General features: G+C 46.8%; 1 protein-coding gene across 1 annotated transcript; it reads left to right on the top strand.

Moving 5' to 3' along the window:
• Positions 1 to 12891: 12891 nt before the first annotated feature.
• Positions 12892 to 13569, top strand: LOC120968600 (secreted RxLR effector protein 161-like). The gene has a single exon (XM_040395497.1). The coding sequence runs from the start codon at positions 12892 to 12894 to the stop codon at positions 13567 to 13569; it is 678 nt and encodes a 225-aa protein (XP_040251431.1).
• Positions 13570 to 13894: the final 325 nt, after the last annotated feature.

A 13894-nucleotide genomic window follows, 5' to 3' on the forward strand; every position in this document is an offset into this window, starting at 1 on the left:
CCGGTGCTTTGAGAAGCACTGACTCCGCTGTCGTGTCTTTTGTCTTACTGTGGCTAACAGCACACGCAAATCTTGTGTTACGCCTTGGTGTGAATGCGTACTAGGCAGCGCGCACTCCCCTTAGCCCTATAATTTCCATAACCAGCGACAGCGCAAGTGCTATTTCTTGAGCTTGCGTTGGTTTTTCCCTTAAAGAGGAAAGGGTGTTGTAGCACAGTAGAGATAAGTATTTCCCTCAGTTAGAGAACTAATGTATCAATCCAGTAGGAGACAACACACAAATCACCAATACCTGCACAAACAATCAAACACTTGCACCCAACGCGATAAAGGGGTTGTCAATCCCTTCACGGTCACTTGCAAAAGTGAGATCTGATAGAGATAGATAAAACTAAACAAAAGACAAAGTAAATATTTTTGGGGTTTTTGGTTTATAGATCGGAAAGTAAAAGATTGCAAAATAGTAGATCGGAAACTTATATGAAGGAAAATAGACCCAGGGGCCATAGGTTTCACTAGAGGCTTCTCTCAAGATAGCAAATAATACGGTGGGCGAACAAATTACTGTCGAGCAATTGATAGAAAAGCGCAAAGTTATGACTATATCTAAGGCAATGATTATGTAATATAGGAATCACGTCCGTGTCAAGTAGACCGACTCCTGCATGCATCTACTAATATTACTCCACACATCGACCGACTCATGCCTGCATCTAGAGTATTAAGTTCATGAACAACAGAGTAACGCTTTAAGTAAATTGACATGATGTAGAGGAATAAACTCAAGCAATATGATGTAAACCCATCTTTCTATCCTTGATGGCAACAATACAATACGTGCCTCGCTGCCCCTACTTTCACTGGGAAAGGACACCGCAAGATTGAACCCAAAGCTAAGCACTTCTCCCATTGCAAGAAAAACAAATCTAGTTGGCCAAACTAAACCGATAGTTCGAAGAGAATTACAAAGATATCAATTCATGCATAAAAGAGTTCAGAGAAGATTCAAATAATATTCATAGATAAGTTGATCATAAATCTACAATTCATCAGATCTCGACAAACACACTGCAAAAGGAGATTATGCCGGATAGATCTCGAAGAACATCGAGGAGAACATGGTATTGAATCAAAGAGAGAGGAGAAGTCATCTAGCTACTAGCTATGGACCCGTAGGTCTGTGGTAAACTACTCACGTTTCATCGCAAGGGCCATAGAGTTGTTGTAGAAGCCCTCCGCGATCGAATCCCCCTCCGGCAGGATGCCCAAAAAGGCCCCAAGATGGGATCTCACGGGAACATAAGGTTGTAGCGGTGAAAAAGTATTTTCGTGGATGCTTCTGGTGGTTTGGGAATATATGTGAATATATAGGGCCAAGAGTTAGGTCACAGGAGTCCCGAGGAGGCGGCAAGGCAGGGGGGCGCGCCCTCCCCCCTTGCCACCACCTCGGGGCTCTTCTGACTTGATCTCCAAGTCTCTCGGGTGTCTTCTGGTCCAAGAAAAATCATCGCGAAGGTTTTATTCCGTTTGGACTCCGTTTGGTATTCCTTTTCTACGAAGCTCAAAAACAAGGAAAAAACAAAAACTGGTACTGGGCTCTAGGTTAATAGGTTAGTCCAAAAAAATATAAAATAGCATATTAATGCATATTAAACATCCAAATCACATAATATAATAGCATTTAACAAACAGAAATTATAGATACGTTGGAGACGTATCAAGCATCCCCAAGCTTAATTCATGTTCGTCCTCGAGTAGGTAAATGATAAAAACATAATTTTTGATGTGGAATGCTACCTAACATATTTATCCAAGTAATTTTTCTTTATTGTGGCATGAATGTTCAGATCCATAAGATTGAAAACAAAAGTTTAATATTGACATAAAAACAATAATACTTCAAGCATACTAACATGGCAATTATGTCTTCTCAAAATAACATGGCCAAAGAAAGTTTATCCTTACAAAATCATATAGTCTGGCTATGCTCCATCTTCATCACACAAAATATTCAAATCATGCACAACCCCGATGACAAGCCAAGCACTTGTTTCATATTTTTGGTGTTCGCAAATCTTTTCAACTTTCACGCAATACATGAGCGTGAGCCATGGACATAGCACTATCGGTGGAATAGAATATGGTGGTTGTGGAGAAGACAAAAGGAGGGGGATAGTCTCACATGAACTATGTGTATTAACGGGCTATGGAGATGCCCATCAATAGATATCAATGTGAGTGAGTAGGGATTGCCATGCAACGGATGCATAGAGCTATAAGTTTATGAAGGCTCAAAAGAAAACTAATTGGGTGTGCATCCAAATTGCTTGCTCATGAAGACCTAGGGCAATTTGAGGAAGCCCATCGTTGGAATATACAAGCCAAGTTCTATAATGAAAAATTCCCACTAGCATATGAAAGTGATAACATAGGAGACTCTCTATCATGAAGATCATGGTGCTACTTTGAAGCACAAGTGTGGAAAAAAGGATAGTAACATTGCCCCTTCTCTCTTTTTCTCTCATTTTTTTTCTCTTTTTTTGTTTGGTTTCTTTGGCCTCCCTTTTTTTCCTCACATGGGACAATACTCTAATAATGAAGATCACCACACTCTTATTTACTTACAACTCAAAAATTACAACGATACTTAGAACAAAATATGACTCTATATGAATGCCCCCGGCGGTGTACCGGGATGTGCAATGACTCAAGAGTGACATGTATGAAAGAATTATGAAAGGTGGCTTTGCCAAAAATACGATGTCAACTACATGATCATGCAAAGCAATATGACAATGATGGAACGTGTCATAATAAAACGAAACGGTGGAAAGTTGCATGGCAATATATCTCGGAATGGCTACGGAAATGCCATAATAGGTAGGTATGGTGGTTGTTTTAAGGAAGGTATATGGTGGGTGTATGGTACCGGCGAAGGTTGCGCGGCACTGGAAATGTGAGAGTGCGTATAATCCATGGACTCAACATTAGTCATAAAGAACTCACATACTTATTGCAAAAATCTATTAGCCATCGAAACAAAGTACTACGTGCATGCTCCTAGGGGGATAGATTGGTAGGAAAAGACCATCGCTCGTCCCTGACCGCCACTCATAAGGAAGACAATCAAAAAATACCTCATGTGTTACATAACGGTTCACCATAGGTGCATGCTACGGAAATCACAAACCTTAACGCAAGTATTTCTCCAATTCACAATTAATCACTAGCATGACTCTAATATCACCATCTCTATATCCCAAAACAATCATAAGGAATCAAACTTCTCATAGTATTCAATGCACTTTATATGAAAGTTTTTATTATACCCCTCTTGGATGCCTATCATATTAGGACTAAATTCATAACCAAAGCAAATTACCATGTTATTTAAAAAGACTCTCAAAATAATATAAGTGAAGCATGAGAGTTCAATAATTTCTATAAAATAAAGCCACCGCCGTGCTCCAAAAAGATATAAGTGAAGCACTAGAGCAAAATTGCCTAGCTCAAAAGATATAAGTGAAGCACATAGAGTACTCTAATAAATCACGATTCATGCGTGTCCCTCTCGAAAGGTGTGTACAGCAAACATGATTGTGGCAAACTAAGAAGTAAATACTCATATCATAGAAGATGCTCCAAGCAAAACACATATCATGTGGTGAATAAAAATATAGCCTCAAGTAAAGTTACCGATAGACGAAGACGAAAGAGGGGATGCCTTCCGGGCCATCCCCAAGCTTAGGCTCTTGGTTGTCCTTGAATATTACCTTGGGATGCCTTGGGCATCCCCAAGCTTAGGCTCTTGCCACTCCTTATCCCAAAGTCCATCAAATCCTTACCCAAAACTTGAAAACTTCACAACACAAAACTCAACAGAAAATCGCATAAGCTCCGTTAGTATAAGAAAATAAGTCACCACTTTTGGTACTGTTTTGAACTCATTCTTTATTTATATTGGTGTAATATCTACTGTATTCCAACTTTTCCATGGTTCATACCCCCATACTACCCATAGATTCATCAAAATAAGAAAACAACACATAGAAACAGAATCTGTCAAAAACAGAACAGTCTGTAGTAATCTGCAAACTTTGAATACTTCTGTAACTCCAAAATTCTGAAAAATTAGGACAACAGAGGCAATTCGTATATTAATTTCTGCAAAAAGAATCCGTATTTTATCACGCGTCTATGATTTTTAACAATTCTGGGACTGAGCGCAAAAGTTTCTGTTTTTCAGCAAGATCAAATCAACTATCACCGTAAGCTATCCCAAATGTCTTACTTGGCACAAACACTAATTAAAACACCAAAACACATCTAACCAGAGGCTAGATGAATTATTTATTCAAAAACAGAAAAGAAAAAATGGGTTGTCTCCCAACAAGCGATTTTCATTAAAGCCTTTCAGCTAGGCATTGATAATTTTAATGATGCTCACATGAAAGATAGCAATTGAAACACAAAGGGAGCATCATAAAACATGTGGCAAACATGTTTAAGTCTAACATACTTCCTATGCATAGGAATTTTATAAGAAAACAAATCTTCAAGGCAAGGAAAAACTAGCATATGCAAGGTGGAAGAAAGAAACAATAGCAATCTCAACATAAAGAGGGGTAATTTAGTAACATGAAAATTTCTACAACCATATTTTCCTCTCTCATAATAATTACATGTAGGATCATAAGCAAATTCAACAATATAGCTATCACATAACATATTCTCAACACGGTCCTCATGCATGCGAAGTTGACACTCTTCCAAAATAGTGGGATTAACATTAACTAAAGTCATGACCTCTCCAAACCCGCTTTTATCAAAATTTCATAAGATTGAACATTCCCCAAATATGTGGGGTCTAAAGTTGACACTCTTCCAAACCCACTTTCAATATTATTGCAAACATTATTATCAATCTCATATTCATCATGGGGCTTAAATAAATTTTCAAGATCATAAGAAGAATCACCCCAATCATGATCATTGCAACAAGTAGTAGACATAGCAAAATTAGCATCCTCAAGCTTAGGGTTTTGCATATCATTAACACAATTGACATTAATAGAATTTATAATAACATCACTACAATCATGCTTTTCATTCAAGAAGCTATCGTGAATCACTTTATAATTTTCTTCCTTCAACACTTCATCACAATTTTCAGATTCACGAATTTCAAACAAAACCTCATAAAGATAATCTAGTGCACTCAACTCACTAGCAGTTGGTTCATCATAATTGGATCTCTTCAAAAGATTAGCAAATGGATGAGGATCCATAAACTTTTTGTTTATGATTTTCAATAAGCACACAACTATACCAAGCAAACGAGCAAACAACGCACAAATCACCAATACCTGCACAAACAATCAAACACTTGCACCCAACGCGATAAAGGGGTTGTCAATCCCTTCACGGTCACTTGCAAAAGTGAGATCTTATAGAGATAGATAAAACTAAACAAAAGATAAAGTAAATATTTTTGGGGGTTTTGGTTTATAGATCGGAAAGTAAAAGATTGCAAAATAGTAGATCGGAAACTTATATGAAGGAAAATAGACCCGGGGGCCATAGGTTTCACTAGAGGCTTCTCTCAAGATAGCAAATAATACGGTGGGTCAACAAATTACTGTCGAGCAATTGATAGATGATGACCCACAAGTATAGGGGATCTACCGTAGTCCTTTCGATAAGTAAGAGTGTCGAACCCAACGAGGAGCAGAAGGAAATGACAAGTGGTTTTCAGCAAGGTATTCTCTGCAAGCACTGAAATTATCGGTAACAGATAGTCTTGTGATAAGATAAATTGTAACGGGTAACAAGTAATAAAAGTAAACAAGGTGCAGCAAGGTGGCACAATCCTTTTTGTAGCAAAGGACAATTCTCGACGAACTCTTATATAATGCAAAGCGCTCCCGGGACACATGGGAATTGTTGTCAAGTTAGTTTTCATCATGCTCATATGATCCGCGTTCGTTACTTTGATAATTTGATATGTGGGTGGACCGGTGCTTGGGTGCTGCCCTTCCTTGGACAAGCCTCCCACTTATGATTAACCCCTCTCACAAGCATCCGCGACTATGAAAGAAGAATTAAGGTAAACCTAACCATAGCATGAAACATATGGATTCAAATCAGCCCCTTATGAAGCAACGCATAAACTAGGGATTAAGCTTCTATCACTCTAGCAACCCATCATCTACTTATTACTTCCCAATGCCTTCCCCTAGGCCCAAATAATGGTGAATTGTCATGTAGTCAACGTTCACATAACACCACTAGAGGAAAGACAACATACATCTCATCAAAATATCGATCGAATACCAAATTCACATGATTACTTATAACAAGACTTCTCCCATGTCCTCAGGAACAAACGTAACTACTCACAAAGAATATTCATAATCCTAATTAGAGGTGTATTAATTATCATTAAGGATCTGAACATATGATCTTCCATCGGATAAACCAACTAGCATCAACTACAAGGAGTAATCAACACTACTAGCAACCCACAGGTACCAATCTGAGGTTTTGGGACCAAGATCGAATTCAAGAGATGAACTAGGGTTTGAGAGGAGATGGTGCTGGACTGCTGGTGAAGATGTCGATGGAGATTGACCTCCTTCGATGAGAGGATCGATGGTGATGACGATGGCGATGATTTTCCCCCTCCTGCAGGGATGTTTCCCCGGCAGAACAGCTCCGCCCGAGCCCTAGATTGGTTTTGCCCAGGTTCCGCCTCGAGACGGCGGTGCTTCGTCCCGAAAGCTCCTTCTGATTTTTTTCCAGGGCAAAAGACACCATATAGCAGAAGATGGGCGTCGGAGGCCTGACAAGGGGCCCACAATGTCGGGGGGCGCCCAGGGGGTAGGGCGCGCCCTCCGACCTTGTGGTTGGCTGGTGGCCACCCTCTGGTATTTTCTTCACCCAATATTTTTTATATATTCCAAAAACATGCTCCATGAAATTTCAGGACTTTTGGAGTTGTGCAGAATAGGTCTCTAATATTTGCTCCTTTTCCTGTCCAGAATTCCAGCTGCCGGCATTCTCCCTCTTCATATAAACCTTATAAAATAAGAGAGAAAAGGCATAAGTATTATGATATAATGTGTAATAACAGCCCATAATGCAATAAATATCAATATAAAAGCATGATGCAAAATGGACGTATCAATAGAAAAGTGCAAAGTTATGACGATATCTAAGGCAATGATTATGTAATATAGGCATCACGTCCGTGTCAAGTAGACCGACTCCTGCCTACATCTACTACTATTACTCCACACATCGACCGACTCCTGCCTGCATCTAGAGTATTAAGTTCATGAAGAACAGAGTAACGGTTTAAGTAAGATGACCTGATGTAGAGGAATAAACTCAAGCAATATGATGTAAATCCCGTATTTTTATCCTCGATCGGAACAATACAATACGTGCCTCGCTACCCCTACTGTCACTGGGTGAGGGCACTGCAAGATTGAACCCAAAGCTAAGCACTTCTCCCATTGCAAGAACAACCAATCTAGTTGGCCAAACTAAACCGATAGTTTGAAGAGAATTACAATGATATCAAATCATGCATAAAAGAATTCAGAGAAGATTCAAATGATATTCATAGATAAGCTGATCATAAATCCACAATTCATCGGATCTCGACAAACACACCGCAAAAGAAGATTACATCGGATAGATCTCGAAGAACATCGAGGAGAACATGGTATTGAGAATCAAAGAGAGAGAAGAAGCCATCTAGCTACTAGCTATGGACCCATAGGTCTGTGGTAAACTACTCACGCTTCATCGGAAGGGCAATAGAGTTGATGTAGAAGCCCTCCATGATCGAATCCCCCTCCGGCAGGATGCCGGAAAAGGCCCCAAGATGGGATCTCACGGGAACAGAAGGTTGCGGCGGTGGAAAAGTATTTTTGTGGATGCTTCTGGTGGTTTGGGAATATATGTGAATATATAGGGCCAAGAGTCAGGTCAGAGGAGTTCCGAGGAGGCGGCAAGGCAGGGGCACCCCCCCCCCCCTAGGGCGCACCCTCTCCCTTGCCGCCGCCTCTCGGCTCTTCTGACTTGATCTCCAAGTCTTCGGGGTGTCTTCTGGTCCAAGAAAAATCATCGCGAAGGTTTTATTTCGTTTGGACTCCTTTTAGTATTCCTTTTCTGCGAAGCTCAAAAACAAGGAAAAACCAGAAACTGGCATTAGGCTCTAGGTTAATAGGTTAGTCCAAAAATAATATAAAATAGCATATTAATGCATATAAAACATTCAAAACAGATAATATAATAGCATGGAATAATAAAAAATTATAGATACGTTGGAGATGTATCAGCAAGCTTTTTTAAGTGCCAAGAGCAAAAGGTGTTGGATGTTTCCCAGTGCTACTTGTTCCTTCAGTGAAAGATGTGATTCCACTGTAATTTCTCCTGCGGCCAACGTACCCTCTGTGGGCTTCACCCCCGTCTCCTGGTAAGTGCATGGAAATAACCTACTACTAGTTTCCTTACCGGTAAGTAAACTTGACCTGAAGTTGACTAGGGCTGTACATGCAACCATGTAGTATCTTCCTAGTAGTTTCTAGGAATATGTTTTGCAGGGTAGGGGTAGCAGTTCCGTAAGTAATGTGCATGTTCGTAGTAATTTCGTGTGTGTGTGCACTGTGCACACCCCGGCCTATAAAAGGACCCCGGGTCCTTCACTTGTAATCAGACCATCCAAGCATTTGAGCTTCACTGCAACTAGTATTCCGTGAGCTTCCTTTCCTCTGCATATGTGTGTGTTGTGCTGCACTAGTGAGTGTGTCTCTTGCTAGTGAGCTGAGCGCAAGTACCGGTAGGACATAGCCACTACTCCCTGCTCTCAGTAGTCCGGGCTAACAATTGGCATCCGAGCCTCAGGTTATGCCGAAGCATATGCCGAAAGAAGGCGTGCCGGTGACAGCTCCAAGACCACCGAGCAGAGCTCGGCTGAGGAGGCCCGTGCGCGGACGCGCTCGCGCTGCGAGGCAAGCCGGGAGGCAAGCTGGGTGCCCCACACTCCGTGCGATACGTGGGCATGTCCAGTACCTCCTTCCCTCTCCTCACGCGGACCAACTACCCCACTTGGTCGCTCCTGATGAAAGTCATCATGGTGCAGCGGCATATGTGGAAAGCCATGGAAACCGGCGATGTCGAGTACGAGGAGGACTGGTTGGCGATGGAGGCGATCTTGCTCTCCGTCTCACCGGAGATGGTGCTCACCCTTGGTGCCAAGAAGACAGCCAAGGAAGCATGGGACACCATCAAGACTCTACGCATCGGCGTGGAGTGCGTATGGGAGTCGAAGGCCCGGACCTTGCGCCTCCAGTACGAGGAGATCCAGTTCAAGGCCGATGAACAAGTTGACGACTTCGCCTTGCGGCTGTAAGGTCTTGTCACCGAGCTCGCAACGCTCGGAGATCCCGTCGACAACAAGATGGTGATTCTCAAGTTTCTCCGCGTCGTCCCCAGGCAGTACAAGCAACTGGCCTGGTCCATCGAGAGCTTGGTGGATCTCTCCACCATGACGATCAAGAAGCTGGTAGGACGGCTGAAGGTCGTCGAGGAGCACGGAGACGAAGCCAACAACCACGCCGGCGGTGAACTACTGCTCACTTGGGAGCAGTGGGATGCACGCCTTCAGCAGCGAGCGATGGCTCCTCTGGTAGTAGGGAAGGCACCGCCACGGGAGACAGAGCGCGTGGCAGAGGCGGAGGCCGCACCCAGAGCGGTGGTGCTAACCGCGGTCGTAGACCAGGCCAGCCCCAGTAGCAGGGCAGACCTGGGCAACCTGGCGGCAATGGCGATCGGAACAAGTATCGCTACTGCAACATGAGGGTCACTGGATCCGAGATTGCCACACGAGGAAAGCCAACGAGGCAGCCGCGGCAACGGCAAACCTCGTCTAGGCTGACGTGGACGGCGGGCCGGCAATGATGCTGGCAAGAGTCGAGCCCGTGCAGGAGAGCTCAGCGTCTCCCGCGACCACGGCCCCGACAACCACCCATTCTGTGTAGGAGGCATGGAGCCCGTCCATGGGTACCATCCCTCCGGTGACAGCCCACACCCCGACAACGTCGTTCTCGGGGCCTATCGACTGGGAGGCGATGAAGGCTCGGGTGTGGGGGAGCCACACCCCGGCAACGGCGTCCCCAACGACCTCGGGACCCGACGAGGTCACGCAAGTTGGCACGGCAACGACGCATATGGCGGACCATGCTCCGACCATGATGCTTCCATGACCATCGACTCCATGCAGGAGCGCATGGAGACTCAGGTCATCCACACCTCGACAACAAAGTGTTTGGGGTCCACTGCGTTGGCGGGAGATGGCTCCCCGACAATGGCTTGTGCGTGCGGCATCATCTTCCTCTGGAAGGAGAGAGCCGTGACCACACCCACCCTTGCAGGCGGCAAGCAAAGTGAGGCTTGGTTCCTCGACACAAGCACCACGAACCACATGACTGGTTCGGTCGACGCATTCGCGGAGCTGGACCGCTCAATCACCGGGAAGGTGCGGTTTGCGAACGGATCCATGGTGAAGATCCACGGGCGCGGGGCCGTCATCTTTGCTGACAAAGGGGGTGATCACAGGGCGTTCACAGATGTCTACTTCATCCCGGCACTCAAGAGTAGGGTGGTGAGTGTCGGACAGCTCGACGAGGGTTGATTTGACATCGGCATCCGCCGCGGCGTTCTCACCGTGCACAACCAGCACAAGAGGCTGCTCATCGAGGTAACTTGCTCGCCAAACCGCCTCTACAAGCTCTTCTTTCGACTCGTGCATCCTGTGTGCCTTGCCGTGGGCCATGTCTCCGACGCATGGCGTTGGCATACCCGGCTAGGACACCAGCACTTCGACGGATTGCGGAAGATGGCGTGAGGCAACATCGTCCGCGGGCTACCTCACATCAAGCACGCCGACGAGCTGTGCGATGTGTGTCTTGTCGGGAAGCAACGGCGCCTGCCTTTCCCGAGTAGGCACGCTATCGGGCGCAGAAACACCTGGAGCTGGTTCACAGGGACCTCTATAGCCCAATCACCCCGGCAACGCCAGGAGGGCGTCGCTACATCCTACTGCTTGTTGATGACTACAACAAGTTCCCGTGGGTGCTGCTCCTCGCCTCCAAGGACGAGGCGAAGCGAGCCATCGTTAGGCAGCAAGAGACATCAGTGGTCTAGTGTGGCCATAAGTTGCGCGTGCTGTGCACGGATTGTGGCAACGAGTTCACGTCGGCCATGTTCTACAAGCAAAGCGACGACAAAGGGGTACAACGTCATCTGACAGCCCATTACTCGCTGCAACAGAACGGCATCGTCGAGCGGAGGAACCAGACAGTGCTCGGGATGGCACGCTGCATGCTCAAGGTAAAGTAGGTGCCGAGCACGTATTGGGGAGAGGCCGTGCTCATGGCCGTCTTCATTCTCAACCGCTCCCTCACGAGGAGTGTCGATGGCAAGACACCCTACGAGGCATGGTATGGGAGGAAGCCCGATGTACGCTTCCTCCGCACCTTTGGCTGCGTCGGGCATGTCAAGATGGCGCGCCCACAGCTGAAGAAGCTCAACGACAGGAGCACCCCAATGGTGTTCATGGGCTACGAGGCGGGCTCTAAGGCGTACAAGATGTACGACCCGTCTCAAAGTGTGTTCATGTCTCGCGTGACGTCATCTTTGACGAAGACGCGTGATGGACTTGGGAGACGTCGGGGGAGGCCCCGGCAAGCAGCTCCTTCACTGTGGAGTACCCAATGTACTCTACAACCCCGGGAAGCAAGACCCCGGAAAGTGCCACCTCGGGAAGCCCGGGAGGTGTGGATTCGAGAATCGCAATCCCGAGAACACTGCCCCTGGGTACGATGTCCCCAGACACCATGGCGTCAAGCAAGGTGGTTCCCGGGAGGCAGTTCGCAACCCCGCCAACGGCGAGGTCGGAGTTGTTCGATGCCGACGACAACGTTGGTGCTCCCCATAGGTTTCGGCGCATGGAGGATCTCCTCGGCGAGGCTGCGGCAACACTCACAATAGCCCGAGGACGAGGATGTTGATGACAACGACGTCCTGCATCTGATGGCCGGCGAGGAACCAACCATGTTCACGGAGGCTGAGCAAGAGGATTGTTGGCGCCATGCGATGCTGGACGAGCTGGCGTCGATCAACAACAACGCCACTTGGACATTCACCACCCTGCCTGCTGGGCACCGAGCCATCGGGCTCAAGTGGGTGTTCAAGGTAAAGAAGGATGAGCACGGCGCCATTGTCAAGCACAAGGCGCGCCTCGTTGCAAAGGGCTACATGCAGCGCGAGGGGGTGGACTTCGAGGAAGTCTTCGCTCCGGTGGCAAGGCTGGAGTCTGTGCGGCTCATCCTTGCCGTGGCCGCTCACCGTGGGTGGGAGCTACACCACATGGACGTCAAGTCAATGTTTCTCAACGGCGGCCTTAACGAGGAGGTGTCTGTCTCCCAGCCACCAGGGTTCATTGCCAAGAACCACGAGCATGGCGTGTACAGGCTACACAAGGCCCTATACGTTCTTTGGCAAGCCCCAAGGGCGTGGAACACCAAGCTTGATGCAAGCCTCGCATCCCTTGGGTTCTCACGCAACGCTTCTGAGCACGGCGTGTACTCACGTGGCACCGCGAACACGCTGCTCATCATCGGCATCTATGTCAACGACTTGGTCATCGCCGGAGCAGAGCCAGAAGAGGTTCGATGCTTCAAGGGAGAGATGCATCGTCTCTTCAGCATGAGCGACCTCGGGCTACTCTGGTACTACCTCGGACTAGAGCTGAACCAGGAGGGTGGACGCATCATGATCACGTAGACGGCCTACGCCGCCAAGATGTTCGAGCGAGTAGGCATGAAGGACTGCCATGTCGTGCACGCTCCAATGGAGGCACGGCTGAAGCTCAGCAAGGAGAGCCCCGAGAAGGTAGTAGATGCTACACTCTACCATAGCATCATCAGGAGTCTCGGGTACCTCGTGCACACCCGACCGGACATCTCGTTCATTGTCAGGTACCTGAGTAGGTTCATGGAAGCTCCGGCAAGCGATCACCTCGCTGCCGTCAAGCACCTGCTCCCGTACATCGCGGGTATGCTCACACATGGATGTGTGTACCGTCGTGGCGATGACGAGGGCTTGGTCGGCTACAATGACTCCGACCATGCTGGTGATGTGGACTCCAGGAAGAGCACCTCTGGCATATTGTTCTTCCTCGGGAGCAGACCCATCAGCTGGCAATCGCTGAGGCGGAAGGTTGTCGCCGCATCTTCGTGCGAGGCGGAGTACATCGCGGCAGCTACAACGGCTTGTCAAGGCATCTGGCTTGCTCACCTCCTCGGTGAGATGCTGAACAAAGACATCGTCCCTGCACTCATCTTCGTTGACAACAAGTTAGTGATTTCCCTCTGCAAGAACCCAGTGATTCACGACCGCATCAAGCACATCGATCTCCTCTATCACTTCATATGTGACAGAAAGGCACAGTGGTCGTGGACTTCATCAGAACTGATGAGCAGAAGGCAGACATCCTGACAAAGGCTCTTGGACACGTCCGGTTCCAGGAGTTGCGCGATAAGGTCGGGATCATTAACATCCAACCCGTTCGATAGGGTTGTGGGGGAGATTGTGGGCTTCACCCCTGTCTCCTGGTAAGTGCATGGAAATAACCTACTAGTTTCTTAGCGGTAAGGAAACTTGACCTGAAGTTGACTAGGGCTATACATGCAACCACGTAGTAGCTTCCTAGTAGTTTCTAGGAATATGCTTTGCAGGGTAGGGGTAGCAGTCCCGTAAGTGATGTGCATGTTCGTAGTAATTTCTAGTGTGTGTGTGCACTGTGCACAGCCCGGCCTATAAA

Source organism: Aegilops tauschii, chromosome 7 (genome assembly GCF_002575655.3).
Source record: "Aegilops tauschii subsp. strangulata cultivar AL8/78 chromosome 7, Aet v6.0, whole genome shotgun sequence".
In the NCBI taxonomy this organism is placed as follows: domain Eukaryota; kingdom Viridiplantae; phylum Streptophyta; class Magnoliopsida; order Poales; family Poaceae; genus Aegilops; species Aegilops tauschii.